Below are 20582 nucleotides of genomic sequence, written 5' to 3'. Positions count from 1 at the left end.
GTTGTGGAATACTTGCCTTTGGCATAGGTTTGCTGTACAATTACAGAGCAAGGCCTAAGGGAAGCGTCGTGGAAAAATAAGAGTTAAAAAAGCACACGTGACTTTTAAAATCAAGGACAGAGCCCACAGATAAAATTATTTCCCTATTACGAGCATGCAGCGCTGTTCTGATCTGCAAAGACTCCTTTTTTCACCAGTGTCAATGATGTAGCTCAAAGAACACAGTACAAGCAAAGGGATCATTGATTATGACTGTATATTTAAAACATACCTAAGGCAATACCTCATACCTGTCCTCTGAGACAGTCTTAAATTTAATGTACAATTGATTTGTGTAAAGATTGCAATTACCCTGAAGAAAGCAGCAATCACAAGTAACTCAAGTCTTTTACCCTACTGTAGTGTCACGGCAGTCCCTTTTGCCTGCAAGACTGAGTTAAGATGCCAACATTTAATAGATGCAGCATAGGGACAATCCACCCCAAATGAAAACAAGTATCCTTCATAATTGATGGGTTTTTTAAACCCAGAGAGACTTTTAATTACACAGCTCAAGTCATCTTGTGGATAGACACCCTACGTGGGAAGGGTAACAAAACAGCATCCCGACGTGTAATCACAGGCATAGAAGGGTTAACAATGCGCAGCTTCACTAAGGACCATCTTCACAGCATTTTATATTTTTGCTTAAATGCATCGTGCAAAGAAACATCTGTGTGGATGTTGCTTGAAGTATAACATTTACGCTGCTAATGTAGACGGTCGTGATGGTATTGTGAATTTAGCTCACTGTTGCAATAGATTTCAGCTATTCCTCTTCACTTTAGGCCTGGCCGATGGTTTGCAGATTTGCAGTCTCCTTTCATGACCCCAAAAAGTTTCAGGATTCTGCGTGCTGGCGAGTGCTTGCCCACTTCAGTTCAGGTGTATCTTGGCATTTCACACTGTTCACAGCGATTCAGTGCTGGGTGGTTCAAGAAGGTGCAGCTGTTGCAGTTCCAGGGGGCACCTTCATAATCCTCATCTCGCTGATGAGGCCTTTGACTGTACGCCGTGACGGGACCAGCTTCTGCAACTAGAGGTAGAGCTACATTCAGACATCGCAATGATAATACGCAATGTACAATCTCAAATACAAAAGAATGCAAAATGTTTTCCAACTCAACATTTATTTTGGCATCAATAAGAAAGGGATGGTGCAGATAAATATTTGCTTTATATCACTATTTTATCACCTTAAATTCAACCAAAGGGTACAGTTTCCAAATAAGCATGTTTTTACCAAGGAACATTATGCTGGTATCCATAGCTTCATTTAGATCTTTTCTCCATGTAGCTGACTAATGTTTAATAAAAAATATTCTGTGGGATCAACTTGTAAGGAAGATTTCCTCCACTTCCTAATACTAATTTAACAATTTAAATCACAATTACTCTAATTACTAGAATTTTCAAAAGCTCTTGGCATATTTTGTTTATGCAAAATCGCCAATGTAAAGCAATACGGAGTTTATACGTTCTCCCCGTGCACTTTGTGCGTTTTCTCCGAGATCTTCGGTTTCCTCCCACACTCCAAAGATGTACAGATTTGTAGGTTAATTGGCTTGGTAAATGTAAAAATTGTCCCTAGTGGGTGTAGCAGGATGGTGTTAATGTGCCGGGATCGCTGGTCGGTGCGGACCTGGTGGGCCGAAGGGCCTGTTTCCGCGCTATATCTCTAAACTAAACAAGGCAATACAGAAAAAGAGGTCCGACATTTCCAGCAGGCATGAAAATTTTTGGAAAAGCATAAAGAAAAACTTCTGTACAATACATAATTTGGATTGGAACACAAATTAGAAGTGGCTTCCCAGAAACTTGGCAATTTATTTCATGTGGACATGACCCTAACTCAACAACGATCCATCTCACTAAGAGGACACAATTGCAATAGAAAAATCATTAAATATCTTTGGAGTTTGGCTTGATGTTTGCTGAACAAATGTGTTTAAAATGCATTGCTTGGACAATATCAGCATTTTTCCAAGTTACAGCTATAGAATACGGGAAACAGTAAATGCCCCAGTGTGGAAAGGTGCTATTATGACAACTGCAACAAAAAAAAGGTTAATTTAAAATAAAAGGCAGAAACATAAATTACAATGAACTTATAAACGCCATGCAACGTTACAAGGACGTAAAGACAGGCTATTTAACCACACATAAAATACAAACTAATTAGCACAGGCTGTCGTATTTTCAACAATGTGCATCTACGCAAGAGAATTAAATGTTCCTTGCAGCTTCAAAATGTTCAGAGGAGAAACGCATCTATTTGTCGCGTAGCACTTGTACCGGCTACCTCATGCATAAGATATTTGTGATTCGGAGCTTTGCAAATTGTTCTTCGTGTTAAAAATAAAAATGGATTCATAAGATGGTCTATCATCTATTGGACACGGGTTATATGATCAAATAATGAGATACAGGTTTATTCGCCTTTATAAAGCGTGAATTATAGATTAATATATGATTAATATATTACCTAGATATCAATAGGTAATAGACAATTATAATTAGTAATAGTTATATAATATCCATAACCATATATTATAACCCCAATTATATTCTTGGGAACCATCATCTCCAAGGACCTTAAATGGGGGGGGGCCACCATCGACTCCACAGTCAAAAAGGCACAACAGAGGATGCACTTCCTGCAGCAGCTGAGGAAGCACAATCTGCCACAGGTAATGATGGTCCAATTCTATACGGCCATCGTAGAGTCTGTGCTCACCTTCTCCATCATGGTCTGGTTTGGCTCAGCCACCAAGCACAACATCCGGAGGCTGCAGCAAATCGTCCGATCAGCTGAGAAGGTTATTGGCTGCAACCTTCCCTCCATTGACAAACTGTACACTGCAAAGGCCAGGAAGCATGCGGGTAAGATCATCTCTGACCCCTCTCACACTGGCCACAAACTCTTTGAATCACTTCCTTCTGGAAGGCGACTCCGGACTGTAAAAGCTGCCACAGCCAGACATAAAAACAGCTTTTTTCCACAAGTAGTAGCTCTACTCAATAACCAAAAATCTGTAGCCTCCTTTTGCTCTGGTATTTTGTTTAATTCATATGTTTAATCGATATTTTTTTATTATTAATGTTTAATATTTCTTGTGTCATTCCTAACTGTCACTGTATGTCATGTTGACACTTTTGGGCAGAGCACCAAGGCAAATAAACATTAATTCATTCTATGCCAGTTTGTTGGTTGGCGGATGGAACAAGCTGCTGGAGGAGGTAGATGAGGCAAGTACTATTGTAAGATTTAAGAAACATTTGGACAGGTACATGGATACGATAAGTTTACAGGGATATGTGCCAAACGCAGGCAGGTGGGACTAGTGCAGATGGGACATGTTGGTCGATGTGGGCAAGTTCGGCTGAGGGGCCTCTTTCCATGCCATGATTATATCATAGAAAAGGTTACTTCTACGTTAAAAACTTTATTTATAAAATAAAGGTCATTGGCATATAAAGCACACAGAGACATGAAAGTAAACAACAGTGTATACAAGGCTCCACAAATACATAACATCATTGAACTTACAATGTTTAAGTACATTAATTCAACGTTCTGATGATTTAGTTTGAGCCTTGGCAACAAATGAACTGCCATGATAAAGATCTGTGTATTTTTCTAAGGGAGGTTATTCCAGAGTGTAATGGTTACAAATAAAGCCAAGACACATTTAACCCAACCAAAGCTTACATTACAACTTCTTCGCAATCACCAAACGACAGGATGATCTGCTAGCACCAAGCAACACCTTTTAACCACTAACTAACCACACTGCCTAAGAATAAGGGGTAGGCCATTTAGGACTGAGATGAGGAAAAACTTTTTCACCCAGTTGTGAATCTGTGGAATTCTCTGCCAAAGAAGGCAGTGGAGGCCAATTCACTGGTTTACAAAAGAAAGTTAGATATAGCTCTTAGGGCTAACGGAATCAAGGGATATGGGGAGAAAACAGGAATGGGGTACTTATTTTGGATAATCAGCCATGATCATATTGAATGGCGTTGCTGACTTGAAAGCTCCTGTACCCATTTTCTATATTTCTATGTAACTTGCCTGAATATCTCAGTTTCAGGAACTGTAGATGCTGTTTTAAACTGAAGATAGACACAAAAAAATGCTGGAGTAACTCAGTGGGATAGGCAGCATCTCTAGATAAACACAAAATGCTGTAGTAACTCAGTGGGACAGGCAACATAATTGGATAAAAGGAATGGGTGAAATTTTGGGTCGAGACCCTCCTTCAGACTCAGTCAGTCTGAAGAAGGGTTTCGACCCGAAACGTCACCCATTCCTTTCATCCAGAGATAGACAATACACAATAGACAATAGGTGCAGGAGTAGGCCATTCGGCCCTTCGAGCCAGCACCGCCATTCAATGTGATCATGGCTGATCATCCCTGATCTGTACGCCGTTCCTCCTGCCTTCTCCCCATATCCCCTGACTCCGCTATCTTAAAGAGCCCCATCTAGCTCTCTCATGAAAGTATCCAGAGAACCAGCCTCCACCGCCCACTGAGGCAGAGAATTCCACAGACTCACAACTCTCTGTGTGAAAAAGAGTTTCCTCATCTCCGTTCTAAATGGCTTACCCCTTATTCTTAAACAGTTGGTTCTGGACTCTCCCAACATCGGGAACATGTTTTCTGCCACTAGCGTGTCCAAACCCTTAATAATCTTATATGTTTCAATAAGATTCCCTCTCATCCTTCAAAACACCAGAGTATACAAGCTCAGCCACTCCATTCTCTCAGCATATGACAGTTCCTGCCACCCCGAGAATTAACCTTGTAAACCTACGCTGCACTTCCTCAATAGCAAGAATGTCCTTCCTCAAATTAGAGGACCAAACCTGCACACAATACTACAGGTGTGGTCTCACTAGGGTCCTATACAACTGCAGAAGGGCCTCTTTGCTCCTATACCCAACTCCTCTTGTTATGAAGGCCAATGTGCCATTTGCTTTCTTCACTGTCTGCTGTACCTGCATGCTTACTTTCATAGACATGATGAACAAGGACCCCCAGATCCCTTTGTACTTCCCCTTTTCCCAACTTGACGCCCTTTAGATAATAATCTGCATTCTTGTTTTTGCTACCAAGGTGGATAACCTCACATTTATCCACATTAAACTGCATCTGCGCACTCACCCAATCTGTCCAAGTCACTGTGCATTCTCATAGCATCCTCCTCACAGTTCACACCGCCAGCCAGCTTTGTGTCATCTGCAAATTTACTAATGTTACTTTGAATCCCTTCATCTAAATCATTGATGTATATATTATACAGCTGCAGTCCCAGCACCGAGCCTTGCGGTAACCCACTAGTCACTGCCTGCCATTCTGAAAGGCACCCGTTAATCCCTTCTCTTTGTTTCCTGTCTGCCAACCAATTTTCTATCCATGTCAGCACTCTACCCCCAATACCCTAATGTGCCCTAATTTTGCCCACTAATCTCCTATGTGGGACCTCATCAAATGCTTTCTGAAAGTCCAGGGGGACACTACATCCACTGGCTCTCCCTTGTCTATTTTCTTAGTTACATCCTCAAAAAATTCCAGAACATTAGTTATGCGTGATTACCCCTTCGTAAATCCATGCTGACTCGGACCGATCCTGAATCTATAGAATCTAGATAAAGGAAAATTATCACCAATGTGCCAAAATTTCTAGAGCCACTTCCTGAAGTACCCTGGGATGCAGACCATCAGGTCCTGGGAATTTATCAGCCTTCAGTCCCATCGGTCTACCCAACACCATTTCCTACCTAATGTGCATTTCCTTCACCCCAGATCCTCTGGCCACTAGTACATCAGGAAGATTGTTTGTGTCCTTCTTAGTGAAGACAGATGCAAAGAACATGTTCAACTCATCTGCCATTTCCTTGTTCCCCATAATACATTCACCTTTTTGAGTCTTCAAACTTTGGTCCGAACTAATTTTTTACTCTTCACATACCTAAAGAAGCTTTTACTATCCTTCTTTATATTCTTGGCTAGCTTACCTTCGTATCTCATCTTTTCTCCCCGTATTGCCTTTTTAGTTATCTTCAGTTGCTCTTTAAACATCACCCAATCCTCTTGCTTCCCGCTCATCTTTGCTACGTTGTACTTCTTCTCTTTTATTTTTATACTGTCCCTGACGTCCCTTGTCAGCCACGGTCGCCCCTTAATCCCCTTGGAATCTTTCTTCCTTTTTGGAATGAACTGATCCTGCACCTTCTGTATTATTCCCAGAAATACCTGCCATTGTTGTTCCACTGTCATCCTTGCTAGGGTATCTTTGCAGTCACCTTTGGCCAGCTCCTCCCTCATGGCTCCATAGTCCCCTTTATTCAACTGTAACACTGACACCTCCGATTTACCCTTCTCCCTTGCCAATTGTAGATTAAACCTGACCATATAATGGTCACTACCTCCTAATGGCTCCTTAACCTCAAGTTCCTTTATCAAATCCGGTTCATTACATAACACTAAATCCAGAATTGCCTTCTCCCTGGTAGGCTCCAATACAAATTGCTCTAAAAATCCATCACGGAGGCACTCCACAAAGTCCCTTTCTTGGGGTCCAGTACAAACCTGATTTTCCCAGTCTACTTGCATGTTGAAAATCTCCCATAACAACCGTAGCATTACCTTTACCACTGCCAATTTTAACTCCTGATTCAACTTGCATCCTATATCTAGGTTACTGTAGATAAGTCCCATTAGGATCTTTATATCCTTACAATTCCTTAGTTCTATCCATACTGACTCCACACCTCCTGTTTCAATGTCACCCCTTACAAGCGACTGAATTTCATTCCACACCAACAGAGCTACCCCACCCCTTCTGCCCACCTGTTCGTTTTTTCGATAGGAGGTATACTCTTGAATATTCAGTTCCCAACCCTGGCCCTCTTGCAGTCATGTCTCTGTAATTCTCACAACATCATACTTGCCAATTTCTAACTGAGCCTGCCTGTCCCACTGAGTTACTCCAGCATTTTGTGTGTATCTCAGTTTCAGTATGGTCACAGCTTGCAACTGCACAAATCCACAAAAAGAAACAAAGCATGTTACATCTGATGTCAAGGCTGCATGTTGCAAAGTAAAACATCACGCTATCTAGGACAAAGAAACATGCCTGAGTTCGCGGGAGCCAGTAGGTACAGTCTCAATTTAATAATTCCTCAGGTTAGTCCATGATCGAATCTTCAAGCAATGATCCCCTGCAACCCAATGTTATTCCCCAATCATATGGTTAATAATGAGTGAATCATTATTTATTTACAGTGGCCTTCCATGATATCTGACTTTGGAAGCCTTACACATCCAAATCCTAGATAGCAATTAGCAACAGTATCGACCTAGAGCCATCAACCCACCTACAGGTCTAGAGTGAGAGAACCACAACTGGTTTTGACATCAATTTAGTCAAACCTGACAGCATCAATGACATCTAAAGACAATACAGAGACGTAATCATCTAGACAGAATGAGTTTTGATGTTGCCATTCACTTTCCACAACAGTACTTACGATAAGAAGATTTGTCTCATCTGCAGACTCACCTCCACTAGAGTAGATTGGGTCTGCAGTTCCAACTTCTCCCTTTCCTAAGCTTCTACTTTCAAGCCCTGCCATCTCTCCCAGAAACATCAAGCAGTTTTCGAAGTTACCTTTCATGCTACCCGCTCATCCATTTTCCATAATTTCGGTAGCCACAAATACAAGTCTCTTCCCCTGTATACAGTCTGTAAATTTAACATTTGTTTATTGCAAGCCTTGTTGAATGTTTCATTGGCCTTCCTATGTGGAAAGTAACATAGATGGTAATCTGGCAAATGGCAGAATATATGATATAAACAGTGAATTTCAAAGAAAAATCATCTAAAAACAAGAACAAGCGGTGGAAGATCAGCACTTGGAAAGGACATTACGGTACATTTGTCGCTCACAACAATCAAAGGATAATGCAAGTACTCTTTCAACTAAATCATTATTCAAATTCTTTACTAGTCCCATTTCTATGCTCTTTTCACCTTGCACCATCCAAGGACTCCTACATTCTGCACTACCATAGGTTTTCTCATGTGTATGTCTGCAGCTGAAATTTCTTGGTATCTCTCTCAATTATTTCTGAAATATAATTGGCCTTAAGGTGTTTTTTCCTCACCATCAATTCACTTATTTACTCAGCATTTCCAGCATTCATTTCACTTCATACTTCCTTCTTTTGCTTCTGAATTATTGCTGTTTAATGTGTATTCTACACAATAGGTTTCAAATCCCAGTAGTAGCATTTTGTTTAATCTAATCACTTCTTAATTCACAGGATTATTAATTATAGTTCAAAACTTTCTCTTAACTAAGATTTATCATTTTGATATAGACACAAAATGCTGGAGCAACTCAGTGGGACAGGCAGCATCTCTGGAGTGAAGGAATGGGTGATATTTTGGGTCGAGACCCTTTTTCAGTTCCTCCACAATCACAATCATTGCTTTGTTGCTCATGTTCTCAAATGAAAAGGATATTGGGATAGAAAATAGGTGCAGGAGTAGGCCATTCGCCCCTTCGAGCCAGCACCGCCATTCAATATGATCATGGCTGATTTTCCAAAACCAGTACCCTGTTCCTGCTTTCTCCCCTGATTCCGTTAGAATTTAGTTTTGTTTAGAGATACAGCATGTCAACAGGCTTTCGGCCCACTGAGTCCAGAACAACCATCAGTCACCCGTTCCCGCTGGTTCTATGTTATCCCACTTTTTCCTTTTATGTCCTACGCACTATGAACAATTTTACAGCGGCCAATTAACCTATACACTCTACATCTTTGGGATGGGTGGAAACCATGCAGTGACAGAGCGAATGTGCAAACTCCACACAGACAGTTCTCAAAGTCAGGATCGAACATGGGTGTCTACTAGCTGCGCCACTGCGGTATTGGGAAATTTAAGGCCACACGATAGGAGCACAAAGATACTCTGCTGAAGGAGCTGACCACTACACCAGCCACCACCTGCCCTATCTGTGCAAGACTGCAGTTCCATTTTGACTTCACTGGCCATCTGAGAATCCACAAAACTAGAGTGGAAATAAGCCACCGTGATCCCTGGGAACTGGCAAAAGAAAATAAACAATGACTTTAACTGACAGTCACGTTGACATTGTAATCGGTCCATGTGAAACTAATTTACCCCATATCATAAAATGTTAGCTCTTCCAAATTAATGAGTTTAGCACTGGCATTAAGTGATGTTTCTATTCAAGCATTTTTTTTTGGTTTTAGTTACTATCAGCTTCTGGGAGAATATTATGTCCAAATTATCTGCCACATAGCCATCAGAGATCATAAATTTATTTGTGGTACATCCTTAAAGGAATGCAAAAGTTACAGTAAACAGCCCGTCTTTCTTCTTTATGACCACCACCCAGGCTACATGATTGCAGTGTGTGCTCAATAAAAAAGTCATCTTACATAAACTGCCGTACCTATTCACTGCAAAGTTACCAGTGTCCACATTTCTTTATCAACATCCCTTATATCACCAAGTACAGTGCCCTCCACAATGTTTGGGACAAAGACCCATCATATATTTATTTGCCTGTACTCCACAATTTGAGATTTGTAATAGAATGTTACAATAATTACAATTAATAGAGTTAATTTGTAATGTGGTTAAAGTGCACATTATCAGATTTTTATACATTTTAGTTTCACCATGTAGAAATTACAACAGTGTTTATACATATTACCCCCATTTCAGGGCACCATAAAGAAAGTAAAGAAATTCATGACATCTCCAAGGTTTGCCTGTTGACTTAAACACAGAAGTTCAGAAAAAGGAGAAAAGATAATTGACCTAGTCAACATAGGTCTGAATTTTTATCCAATGCTGATGGGCACTAGGAATTACATTTGGATGAGAAAGGTCTAAATATGGAGCCCTGGAAAACCAGGAGAAAAAGCAAATGAACTGGAGACAATAGATGCAAAAGTAATGTTAACTGAAAAGAATAAGGCAATTACACTGAAAACTAAAATGTTGTCAAGAATAATAAAGCACTGTAGTTGAACAGTCACATCTCGTACCATGCAACATAATCTGCCAGTCAAAATTATTATCTCAATTGAGACCATTATTCATAAATATCGATTGTTTATCTAATTTTCATTTGGCGCTATTCAAAACATGTGTTAATTAATGTGCCCACGTGGAAGAATATATAAAATCTGCAGGGGAGAGCTCTGTTTATAGTTACACTTTCTAAAAGGAGAAATGTATGTGAATATTTGGAAGTGGGGAAAGAGTGAAAATAAATATCCAAATTTAGGTCCCTCTCTTTGAGACTGCTACCATTTCAAATATTTCATCTCTAACCATGAGCAATTAAATATTCTGCAGGGACTCATAATGTTCAAAGTTACTAGTTTGCTCTTAATTAAAATATGCTTCATTTAAAATACAAAGGGTACTTTGCCTTTTAAAACCTGTTTTGAATTCCATCTTTCCTGTACCGAATATTAAAAATACTGTAGTACTGAAAAATGTACAGGTGTTAATTTTTGCATCCAATCATGGTAAAGCAACTTGAATGAATCTCATAAGGTCATAAGTGATAAGAGCAGGTTTAGGCCATCCGGCCCATCGTCTACTACACTATTCAATCATGGCTGACTTATCTTTCCCTTCTAACCACATTCTCCTGCCTTCTCCCCATAACCTGTGACACCTGTATTAATCAAGAATTTATCCATCTCTATTTGATTATTTCAAGTTGATTCTTCTTCCCACACCAAATGTTAAATCAAAATAGGATAAGAATCACTTGATTCACTCAGTTATATATCACATGAAAGATTTTACTGACAATTGGTCCTGTAAATTGAAAGAGTTAAATACCACCTTCTTTTAAACGCCAAGGGACCTGAAGAAATTAAACCTCAAATGCTGCACTGGGCAAATCAAAACCTCTGTCACAATTATTACAAATGTGCATACCAGGACTGTTGTATGACTCAGCCTTAATTGTAAAGTTTAAAATATGAACTAAATTCACAATTGTGTAACTTTTTGATTAAAGAATTCTCGATAAAAGAATGACACTGTTAAAAAAGGTTAATCAATAATTAACTTAATACTGTTGACGAGAGACATTGCATCCAACAAATTGACTGACATTCGGCGCAAACATTACTCAAAACACATATTAATAAAACTGAATTATTCTGTGTCCAGCAGACCAAACTACCTTTTGTAAATATAAAATACGAGAAAATGGGTGAAGAATTAGAATTGTCAATAAACGATGCCAACAATATTCAAAGTCTGTAAAGATTATTAAAATATCATGATAATGTCAAGAAATTGTATAAGAGCCTATTAAAAACCATTTTGGACTGGTTGTTTTGCCTTCTGAATTGAATATCTACACCAGTCTGATATTAAGTGACATTCACGCAAGTACCCACCCTCTGCTGGAGCAGTATGGGAATCATAGGAGTCCTTCTTTAACTTTGAAGTCACCCTAATCCTCCTTGCTTTTCTCTCTAGAGTACCTGAAGGGTCTGCACAAGACAAGTCATGAAGATTGAAAGGGATAATGGGGCAAACCTCTAAAAACCTAAAACATAGCCCCAACACACAGATAAGACACCACAACTACACACAATACATAAAACACATTTCTTAACAAATTATCGAGCTGTTTCATAGCACTACAAAAAAAAGAATTACTTAACAAGATACATCCAACAAAATGTAGTACAGCACGAAACCTTTAGACATGCACAGACAATAATCCGGTAAAAATTAAAATGACGGGATAGCACTATGGCTAGAAAACTACTTTAAAACTTGATTTTGTCCCATAAATTTGATTTATAAAAGTATGTACCCAGGTTTAACTTGGAAATATTCCCATTGACAAAATGTAAAAAGGCACGTCCTGGTCAGACGATTAAATGTTGGAATATAATCTATCAGGAGATGTTTCTGGACAACGCTGATTAGGAAATTCATCTTTTGCATTTTATTTACCCAGCCGGTATAAGTTGCACAAATTTTAGGCTCTATGGTGTCCTTTACCTGATAACTAATGTTCACAAACTTAAAGATTTGTATTGCATCAAAATTGTACTACCGAAGGCCTCATCGAATTTACAAAAATAATTCATAATAATTTGTTCTCCTCTAACAAATAACACTGATGATTATGTTGCAGCCTCATAGAAACATAGAAATTAGGTGCAGGAGTGGGCCATTCGGCCTTTCGAGCCTGCACCGCCATTCAATATGATCATGGCTGATCATCCAACTCAGTATCCCGTACCTGCCTTCTCTCCATACCCTCTGATCCCCTTAGCCACAAGGGCCACATCTAACTCCCTCTTAAATATAGCCAATGAACTGGCCTCGACTACCCTCTGTGGCAGAGAGTTCCAGAGATTCACCACTCTCTGTGTGAAAAAAGTTCTTCTCATCTCGGTTTTAAAGGATTTCCCCCTTATCCTTAAGCTGTGACCCCTTGTCCTGGACTTCCCAAACATCGGGAACAATCTTCCTGCATCTAGCCTGTCCTACCCCTTAAGAATTTTGTAAGTTTCAATAAGATCCCCTCTCAATCTCCTAAATTCTAGAGAGTATAAACCAAGTCTATCCAGTCTTTCTTCATAAGACAGTCCTGACATCCCAGGAATCAGTCTGGCGAACTTTCTCTGCACTCCCTCTATGGCAATAATGTCCTTCCTCAGATTTGGAGACCAAAACTGTACGCAATACTCCAGGTGTGGTCTCACCAAGACCCTGTATAACTGCAGTTGAACCTCCCTGCTCCTATACTCAAATCCTTTTGCTATGAAAGCTAACATACCATTCGCTTTCTTCACTGCCTGCTGCACCTGCATGCCTAGTTTCAATGACTGGTGTACCATGACACCCAGGTCCCGCTGCATCTCCCCTTTTCCTAATCGGCCACCATTTAGATAATAGTCTGTTTTCCTGTTTTTGCCACCAAAATGGATAACCTCACATTTATCTACATTATACTGCATCTGCCAAACATTTGCCCACTCACCCAGCCTATCCAAGTCACCTTGCAGTCTCCTAGCATCCTCCTCACAGCTAACACTGCCCCCCAGCTTAGTGTCATCCGCAAATTTGGAGATATTGCCTTCAATTCCCTCATCCAGATCATTAATATATATTGTAAATAGCTGGGGTCCCAGCACTGAGCCTTGCGGTACCCCACTAGTCCACTGGTTCTCCCCTATCCAAGCTACTAGTTACATCCTCAAAAAATTCTATAAGATTCGTCAGACATGATTTACCTTTCGTAAATCATGTTATTGAATTAACATTTCAATCTGACTAAAGCATTGGATTTGGATGACTCAGTTGTGCAGATTGTTCCATGAAATGCTTAATTAGAGCAATCACTTCAATAAAACAAAATGAAATTCACTTGCAGCCATTGAGCAGAAAACAAAGTGCTGGAGGAACTCAGTGGGTCGGGCAGAATCTGAAGAGGGAACAGCATTTTGGAGACCCTTATTCAGACTGATGGTGGGAAAAAGCTGGAAAAGAAAGGTGGAGTGGGGCACAGGTTGGCAAATGATAGACAAAGGTTGATATGGAAATCGAAAAGGAAGTCAAAATGTTTGGCAATCGGGAGATCCAGGAGGCAGAGGGCCCGTAAGTGTTTGGTGAAATGGCCGCTAAGCCTATGCTTGGTCTGATTGATGTAGGGGATGCTACATTGGGAACACTGAGTGCAATAGATGAAGTTGGAAGAGATCCAAGGGAATCTCTGACTCACTCACAGTCTCTGTTGGAGTTCTTGGATGGAAGTGGGAGAGAAGGTGCAAGGACAGGTGTTACATCTCTAGCGGTCGCAGGGGAAAGTGCCTGGGAAAGCATCAGGTTGGGTGGGAAGAGATGAATGAATCAAAGAGTTTCTGAGAGAGCAGAGAGGAATGGGGACATGAGGATGTGACTGGTGGAATCACGGTGAAGGTGGCAGAAATGTCAGAGAATGAGCTGTTGGATGTGGAGGCTGATGGGGTGAAAGCAGAGGACCTGGGGAAACTCCATCTGGGGGGAGGGGAAGCAAGAAGAAAACTGGGGGAAACAGGGATGAGGGCCCCACCAATAAAGGAGAGGGAGAATTGTGTTTATTAAAGCAACTCTTATCGCACATAAGTAACTTACAACCCAAGGTATGAACACTGAAATCCCCAATTTCAAATAATACTCCCTACACACCCCTTCACTTCACCCCTGCTCTCCCCCCCCCCACCCCATCACCACTCTGATGCGCACACACACTTCTTCTATTGCTCCACCTGTTCGTCTCCCCTCCTCCTTACGCATCCTCCACCCCTCCCATCTCGGAGTCCCCTATTTCCCCTTTATCCCTCTTTTCCAGCTATGTTCCTCCCCCCATCTTTACATTTCACTTTTCTTTCCTTATCCGACACTGTTTTGTTTCCTTTTCAGCCGTTGTCACCATCTCGACACATCAATCATACCCCTCCCCTCGCCAGTATCCGCCTCGCACTTGCCAGGCTTTGCCACACCCCCAACCAATTTCCCCCCGCAGTCCATCAGTCTGAAGAAGCGTCTGGACATATAACATTGTCTGTCCATTCCCTTTCCAGGTGCTGCCTGACCTGCTGAATCTCTCAAGCTCATAGTTTTTATTCAAGATTCCAGAATCTGCAGTTTCATGTGGCATTTAAGATGCTTTTGGACAGGCAAATGGATATGAACGGAGAGACATGAATGTGTCGGCAGAGATTAGTTTAACATGGCATCATGCTTGGTGTGGACACTGTGGACTGAACAATCTGTTCCTGTGCTGTACTGTTCTATGTTTACTTTCAGCCCTGTGTTTTTTTCCCATAATATTTCCCTGCACTATTTTTCTCAGTAAGTCATTTGCTGCACCCATCAGCAATTAGCTGGGTCAAGAAAGGAGCTATGGGCTTACTCGCACTCTTCTTCACTCAAAAAAGCTCCTTATATGTTTACGATACTTCAAAAATGAAATTAAATCAAGATTTCAATGCATGGATAAAGCAGTTGACAGGGATAAAATCCCACATCACTACTCCAGGGAAGAATGCATTCCAAAACAATGAAACTGCAACTACCCAATTAAATTTATGACAAAGCCACATCATTTTAGAACTATGTTCTAGTGTGCTAAAACTACATATAAATGGACATACCAGTTCAGCCTACCTCAATGTGTTGCCATTTAAACCTGCAAAACCCAAACTTTCCAAGTTGAAGGATCATGTTCACAATCAAACCTACCATGACAAATGATTAAGGTTTAGCCACAAGTAAATAGTACATTGTATATAGCATGGCTTAAATCTTTTTTTCACCCACAAGTACTTATATATGACATTTGAATTTTAATGTAAGGCCACGTCAAGAAGACATTATCTACGTCACTTAGGGTCATGGCTCTACGGTTAAGAAAGACCATAGTATTTGGTTATCATAATTCCACAATGTGCTATATGAAATGCCTTATTCATTCGTTCCTGGTCATTTCCAGAGGGAATTCAATCACAAGTTTAATTGTCTTAAGGACAGCATTGGCCCATACATAGGCAGAAAAGAAAACGTAGTAACAATGTAGAACATTTACCCAATACTTTATTTTCTGTCATTAACACTGCTGAAATTCATTTACTTGCACAGGTTAGTTTAAAGATCAAAAATTAAAACATGCCGTTACAATGAAAGAACACTAAATGAATTAAAAGAATGTTTACTTTTATTAAGAAGCGGAACTGGACAATAAATTGAAGTAGCAAGTTGATAATAGATACTGGATAAAATATTACAAGAGTGCCACCAGCCTACATCCAGTAATGTCATTTCTCAGCTACATAGCATAGATTGACGTCCTATTTTGATCATCTTTTGTACACTCAATTTCCCCATTCACCCAACCCCAGTTTCAAAAACTGTTTATACAAATCTGGAGTACTCTGTTTCACATTCCGTATTCCACTTCAAAAAGAGGAAAACAATCTTACAATGGAACAGTTTCATAATGGAAGACAAAGAACCTGTGGCAGGATAAACAAATTCATGTTGAAAATTCTTTTAAGTTGGAAAAAGTCCCCCAAACTTCTAAAGGTCAGAAATAACTAATTTATACAGTTTCTTTGTGGTGATAGGTTTCCATTGAGGATTTTTTTGGGTCATAATAATTTCACAAATGTATTTATGAAGCAGAAGTGTACAGATATTTTAAAGGACACAAATATTTTAGTTCAGCATTTAAGGAGTGGAGCCATGCACTTAACTATTTTCTTTTATTATTCAGAGAGGAATAAAAAAAATACATTTATATAGCATGCTCAGCCATGCATAGCTTTATGCAGCCAATATATTTATTTTGAAACAGAGCAAATGCTACTTTCTCAGCAAGTGTGGCACAGGTACATCTAGAGCCAAAAAAAAACTCAACTTGCAGAGAGTCTCAATGGCTCACGCAGAATCAGTGGCAATAAATGGGCAGGCGACATTTTGGGTCAAGATGCTTTGTCAGACGGATGGAAGATAAGGTGGTACAAAGAGGTGAGTGAAAGAGGTGGGACTAGACAAAGCATGTGACAGACAGGTAAAGATTTTGGTTTTGTTTAGTTTATTGCCACGTGTACTGAGGTACAGTGAAGAGTTTTTTGTTGCATGCTATCCAGTCAGCGGAAAGACTATACATGATTAAATCAAGCCGTCCACAATTTACAGATGCAGGTTAAAGGGAATAACATTTAGTGCAAGATAAAGTCCAGTGAAGTTTGTTTAAAGATAGTCCGAAGCTCTCCAATGAGATACATGGTAGGTCAGCACTGCTCTCTAGTTGGTGATAGGATGGTTCAGTTACTTGATAACAGCTGGGAAGAAACTGTCCCCGAATCTGGAGATATAGACATAGAAACATAGAAAATAGGTGCAGGAGTAGGCCATTCGGCCCTTCGAGCCAACACCGCCATTCAATATGATCATGGCTGATCATCCAAAGTCAGTACCCCATTCCGGATTTTTCCCCATATCCCTTGATTCCCTTATCCCTAAGAGCAAAATCTAACTCTCTCTTGAAAACATCCAGTGAATTGGCCTCCACTGCAAAGAATTCCACAGATTCATATCTCTCAGGGTGAAATACTTTTTCCTCATCTCAGTCCTAAATGGCCGACCCCTTATTCATACACTATGACCCCTGGTTCTGGACTCCCCCAACATTGGAATCATTTTTCCTGCATCTACCCTGTCCAATCCTCTAAAAATGTTATGTTTCTATAAGATACGCTATCATCCTTCTAAATTCCTGTGAATACAAGCCCAGTTGACACATTCTTTCATCATACATCCGTCCCGCTATCCCGGGAATTAACCTGGTGAACCTACGCTGCATTTCCTAAATAATAATAATGTCCTTCCTCAAATTAGGAGACCAAAATTGCACACAATACTCGAGGAACGGTCTCACCAGGGCCCTGTACAACTGCAGTAGGATCTCCTTGCTCCTAAACTCAAATCCTCTCGCAATGAAGGCCCAACATGCCATTGGCTTTCTTCACTGCCTGCTGTACCTGCATGCTTACTTTCAGTGACTGATGTACAAGGATGCCCAGGTCTCGTTGTACTTCCTCTTTTCCTAACCTGACACCATTCAGATAATAATCTGCCTTCCCGTTCTTGCCACAAAAGTGGATAACCTCACATTTATCCACATTATACTGCATCTGCTATGCTTCTGCCCACTCACTCAACCTATCCCAGCCTCATAGCATCCTCATCACAGCTCACATTGCCACTCAGCTATGTGTCATCGCAAACTTAGAGATGTTACATTTAATTCCCCCGTCTAAATCGTTAATATATATTGTAAACTGGGGTCCCAGCACTGAGCCTTGCAGCACCCCACTAGTCACTGCATGTCATTCTGAAAAGCACGCGTTAATTCCTACTCTTTGCTTCCTGTCTGCCAACCAGTTCTCTATCCATGTCAAGACCCAACCTCCAATACCATGTGCTCTAATTTTGCACACTAATCTCTTGTGTGGAACCTTGTCAAAGGCTTTTTGAAAGTCTGTAACTATTTAAACCCTTCTTTCCCCCACCTGACTGCTCTGCCAATCAATCCCCCCTGACTTGGATCCACTGACCATTTGCCAGCTCTTGCCCCACCACTCCCTCATCTCTTGATGCGTGACTCGCTGACTCTCCCCAAGTTTGTTTTTTGCTAAAGTAAAGACAGGAATGAGTCAAGAACTACATAATCAACTTTCCATCAATTTGTGCAAAAGAAAAAATAAGCATTTCTTGTTTATTTATTGGCTTCTGCGAGAACTTCCTATTTTCACTGAATATTGTCAAGAGATTCCTGGCATCAACCTGAACGGGCAGGCAGCATTGCAATAAAATGTGCTGACCAGCAGAGGGTGCCTTTGAGTGCGGCATTCCTTCAGTAGTTCATTGCCATAACAACCAATGTTCAGGTGTCACAACCTGCAATCCCTGAGCTTCCAGCTCTTGTGATCCCAAGTTTCCAGAAGTCCCAAACACAGTTGCAAACCTCAATGGAGCAAACTCCTGATGTCTTCAGACAGAGTTTGTGGGGAAATCAGAATAATTCTACACAATACACAATACAATTTATTTGTCACTTGAACCTCATAGAGGCCCAAATGAAATGTTGTTTCTGCAGTCATACACACAAGAAAAAAAGACACAAGACACAACACAATTTACACAGACATCCATCACAGCGCATCTCCTCCTCGCTGTGATGGAAGGCAAAAAAACTTATCTCTCCCCTGCACTCCCCATTCCCCTCCCGTTGTCAGAGTCAAAGCCCCTGGTGGGCGATGGCAATTGTCCCGTGGCCATTAACGCCGCGCCGGGTGATGCAAGGCCCTGCTCCGGGTCTTGTTGTTGGAGCCCCCAGCGGGCACTAGCAAAGTCCCACAGACATTCCAAGCCACGCCGGGCGATGATGTAAAGCCCCGCTCCAGGTACTCTTCAACCCCGCAACTCAGGCGGGTGAAGTCGCCGTTGCGCCCCGAAAAAAGCGGTCTCCCACCAGGGACCGCCGGGCCGGGCGACCTGATGTAAGGCCCCCCTTTCAGGTACTCCGCGACCCCCCGTGACTCGATGGTGAATAGGTCCGCAGCTCCGGTGGAAGTCGCCGTTGCGGACGGAGACCCGACAGGGAAAAGCGCGTTCTCCGTCAGGGGAAAATGATGGGGGGTCTTGTGTCCCAAACAATTTTATGGAGGGCAAACTGTATCTATCATTTCAGCTTGGGAGTACAATTTGGCCTGTCAGATGAGTCACTACAGAGTGGAAATAAAATAAAGATGTAGCCCACATTATGGGGCAGGGGCTGTGGGTTTGTATTCTGAGAAAATGGGGCATGTATCAGAAATTTCCGTCGCACAAAGAACCAAGAAACACGAGTTAAAAAAATGGTGTTTAACTTAAAAAACTTTTCTTCCTACAAGTGTAGTAAGAGAGAATCTAATTTGACAAACTTTTAGGTCATGGCTTGTGAATTCTGTAAGGGTGGATTTCCATGACCAAACACCCGATGTACATGGTGCACTGGCTGAGACAGAGATCACAGGGATCCCTGATTAACTACAATACAGAATAGGTGGACAGAACAAGATGTGTTAATATAACAATGGCCCATATTACTGGTGGTCCATACTATTCATTGTATGATGCAGGATATAGAAGTGGTGACCATAAATCTGTCAGTGTATAAATTAAGCACAGGACCCAAATGGAAACTGAGGTACAGTACGAATAGGCATGTCTGTCCCCTGGGTAGGCCTGGAGATCTAATGGAGCGGCAGTGGCAAAGCTGGTAGAACTGCTGCCTCACAGCGCTAGAGAACTGGGTTCAATCCTGACCTTGGGTACTGCCTGTATAGAGTTTGTACATTCTCCATGTGACCACACGAGTTTCTTCCGGTTTGCTCCAATTTCTTCCCACATCCCAAAAATGTGCAGGTTTGTAGGATGATTGGCCCTGCACATTGTTCTTAATGTACAAGGAGAGGATGAGCAAATGGAATAACATAGAACTAGTGTGAACGATGGTCAGCATGGACTTGTGGGCCTAAGGGCCTGTTTCTATGATGCATTTTTAAACTAAACTAAAACTGTTGTGTGGTTGTCATGGGTTTAAATTTATTAAAATGTAAAACTGAAATTTAGTGCAAATATAGTCATTTTGTCGGAAAACGAGGTAAAGTACACAACTACTAGATTTAGATTTCTTGCTGCCTCAAACTACAATTTCTTTCTGGTCCCTTAAACAGCTGATACAAGCACAATAAACCTGTAAACCTGATCAAACAACTGTATCCAGCCAGGCTTCTCTCTCGGATTTCATTCTTGTTAAGAACTGTCACCTTGAATGAGGGATTCCCAGGAAAAAGCTGGTGCTGCTTGTCAGAATGAGTATTGAGAGCAACCACAAGATGTGTCCAGCTTGCCCACT

The 20582-nt window shown here is 41.0% G+C and overlaps 1 protein-coding gene across 5 annotated transcripts in view; it reads right to left on the bottom strand.

The window, feature by feature from the left end:
- Positions 1-201: 201 nt before the first annotated feature.
- tab3 (TGF-beta activated kinase 1 (MAP3K7) binding protein 3) overlaps positions 202-20582 on the bottom strand; it is a 101330-nt gene continuing 80949 nt past the window's right edge. For 2 of the 5 annotated variants that reach the window (XM_055644528.1, XM_055644533.1), the window contains 2 exons: positions 11515-11610; positions 202-1075 (listed from right to left, as the gene is read on the bottom strand). In XM_055644528.1, coding sequence (XP_055500503.1) covers positions 921-1075; positions 11515-11610 — 251 coding nt within the window. In that variant the 3' untranslated portion in view covers positions 202-920. Of the gene's footprint in view, positions 1076-11514; positions 11611-15273; positions 15358-20582 lie in introns of all 5 variants that reach the window. The other 3 variants (XM_055644529.1, XM_055644531.1, XM_055644530.1) reach the window with 3 other exon arrangements.

The sequence above is a fragment of the Leucoraja erinacea genome, chromosome 13 (assembly GCF_028641065.1).
Source record: "Leucoraja erinacea ecotype New England chromosome 13, Leri_hhj_1, whole genome shotgun sequence".
Classification (NCBI taxonomy): Eukaryota; Metazoa; Chordata; class Chondrichthyes; order Rajiformes; family Rajidae; genus Leucoraja; species Leucoraja erinaceus.
Note: the sequence above shows the minus strand (reverse complement) of the source record. Positions and strands in the feature narration are given on the sequence as shown.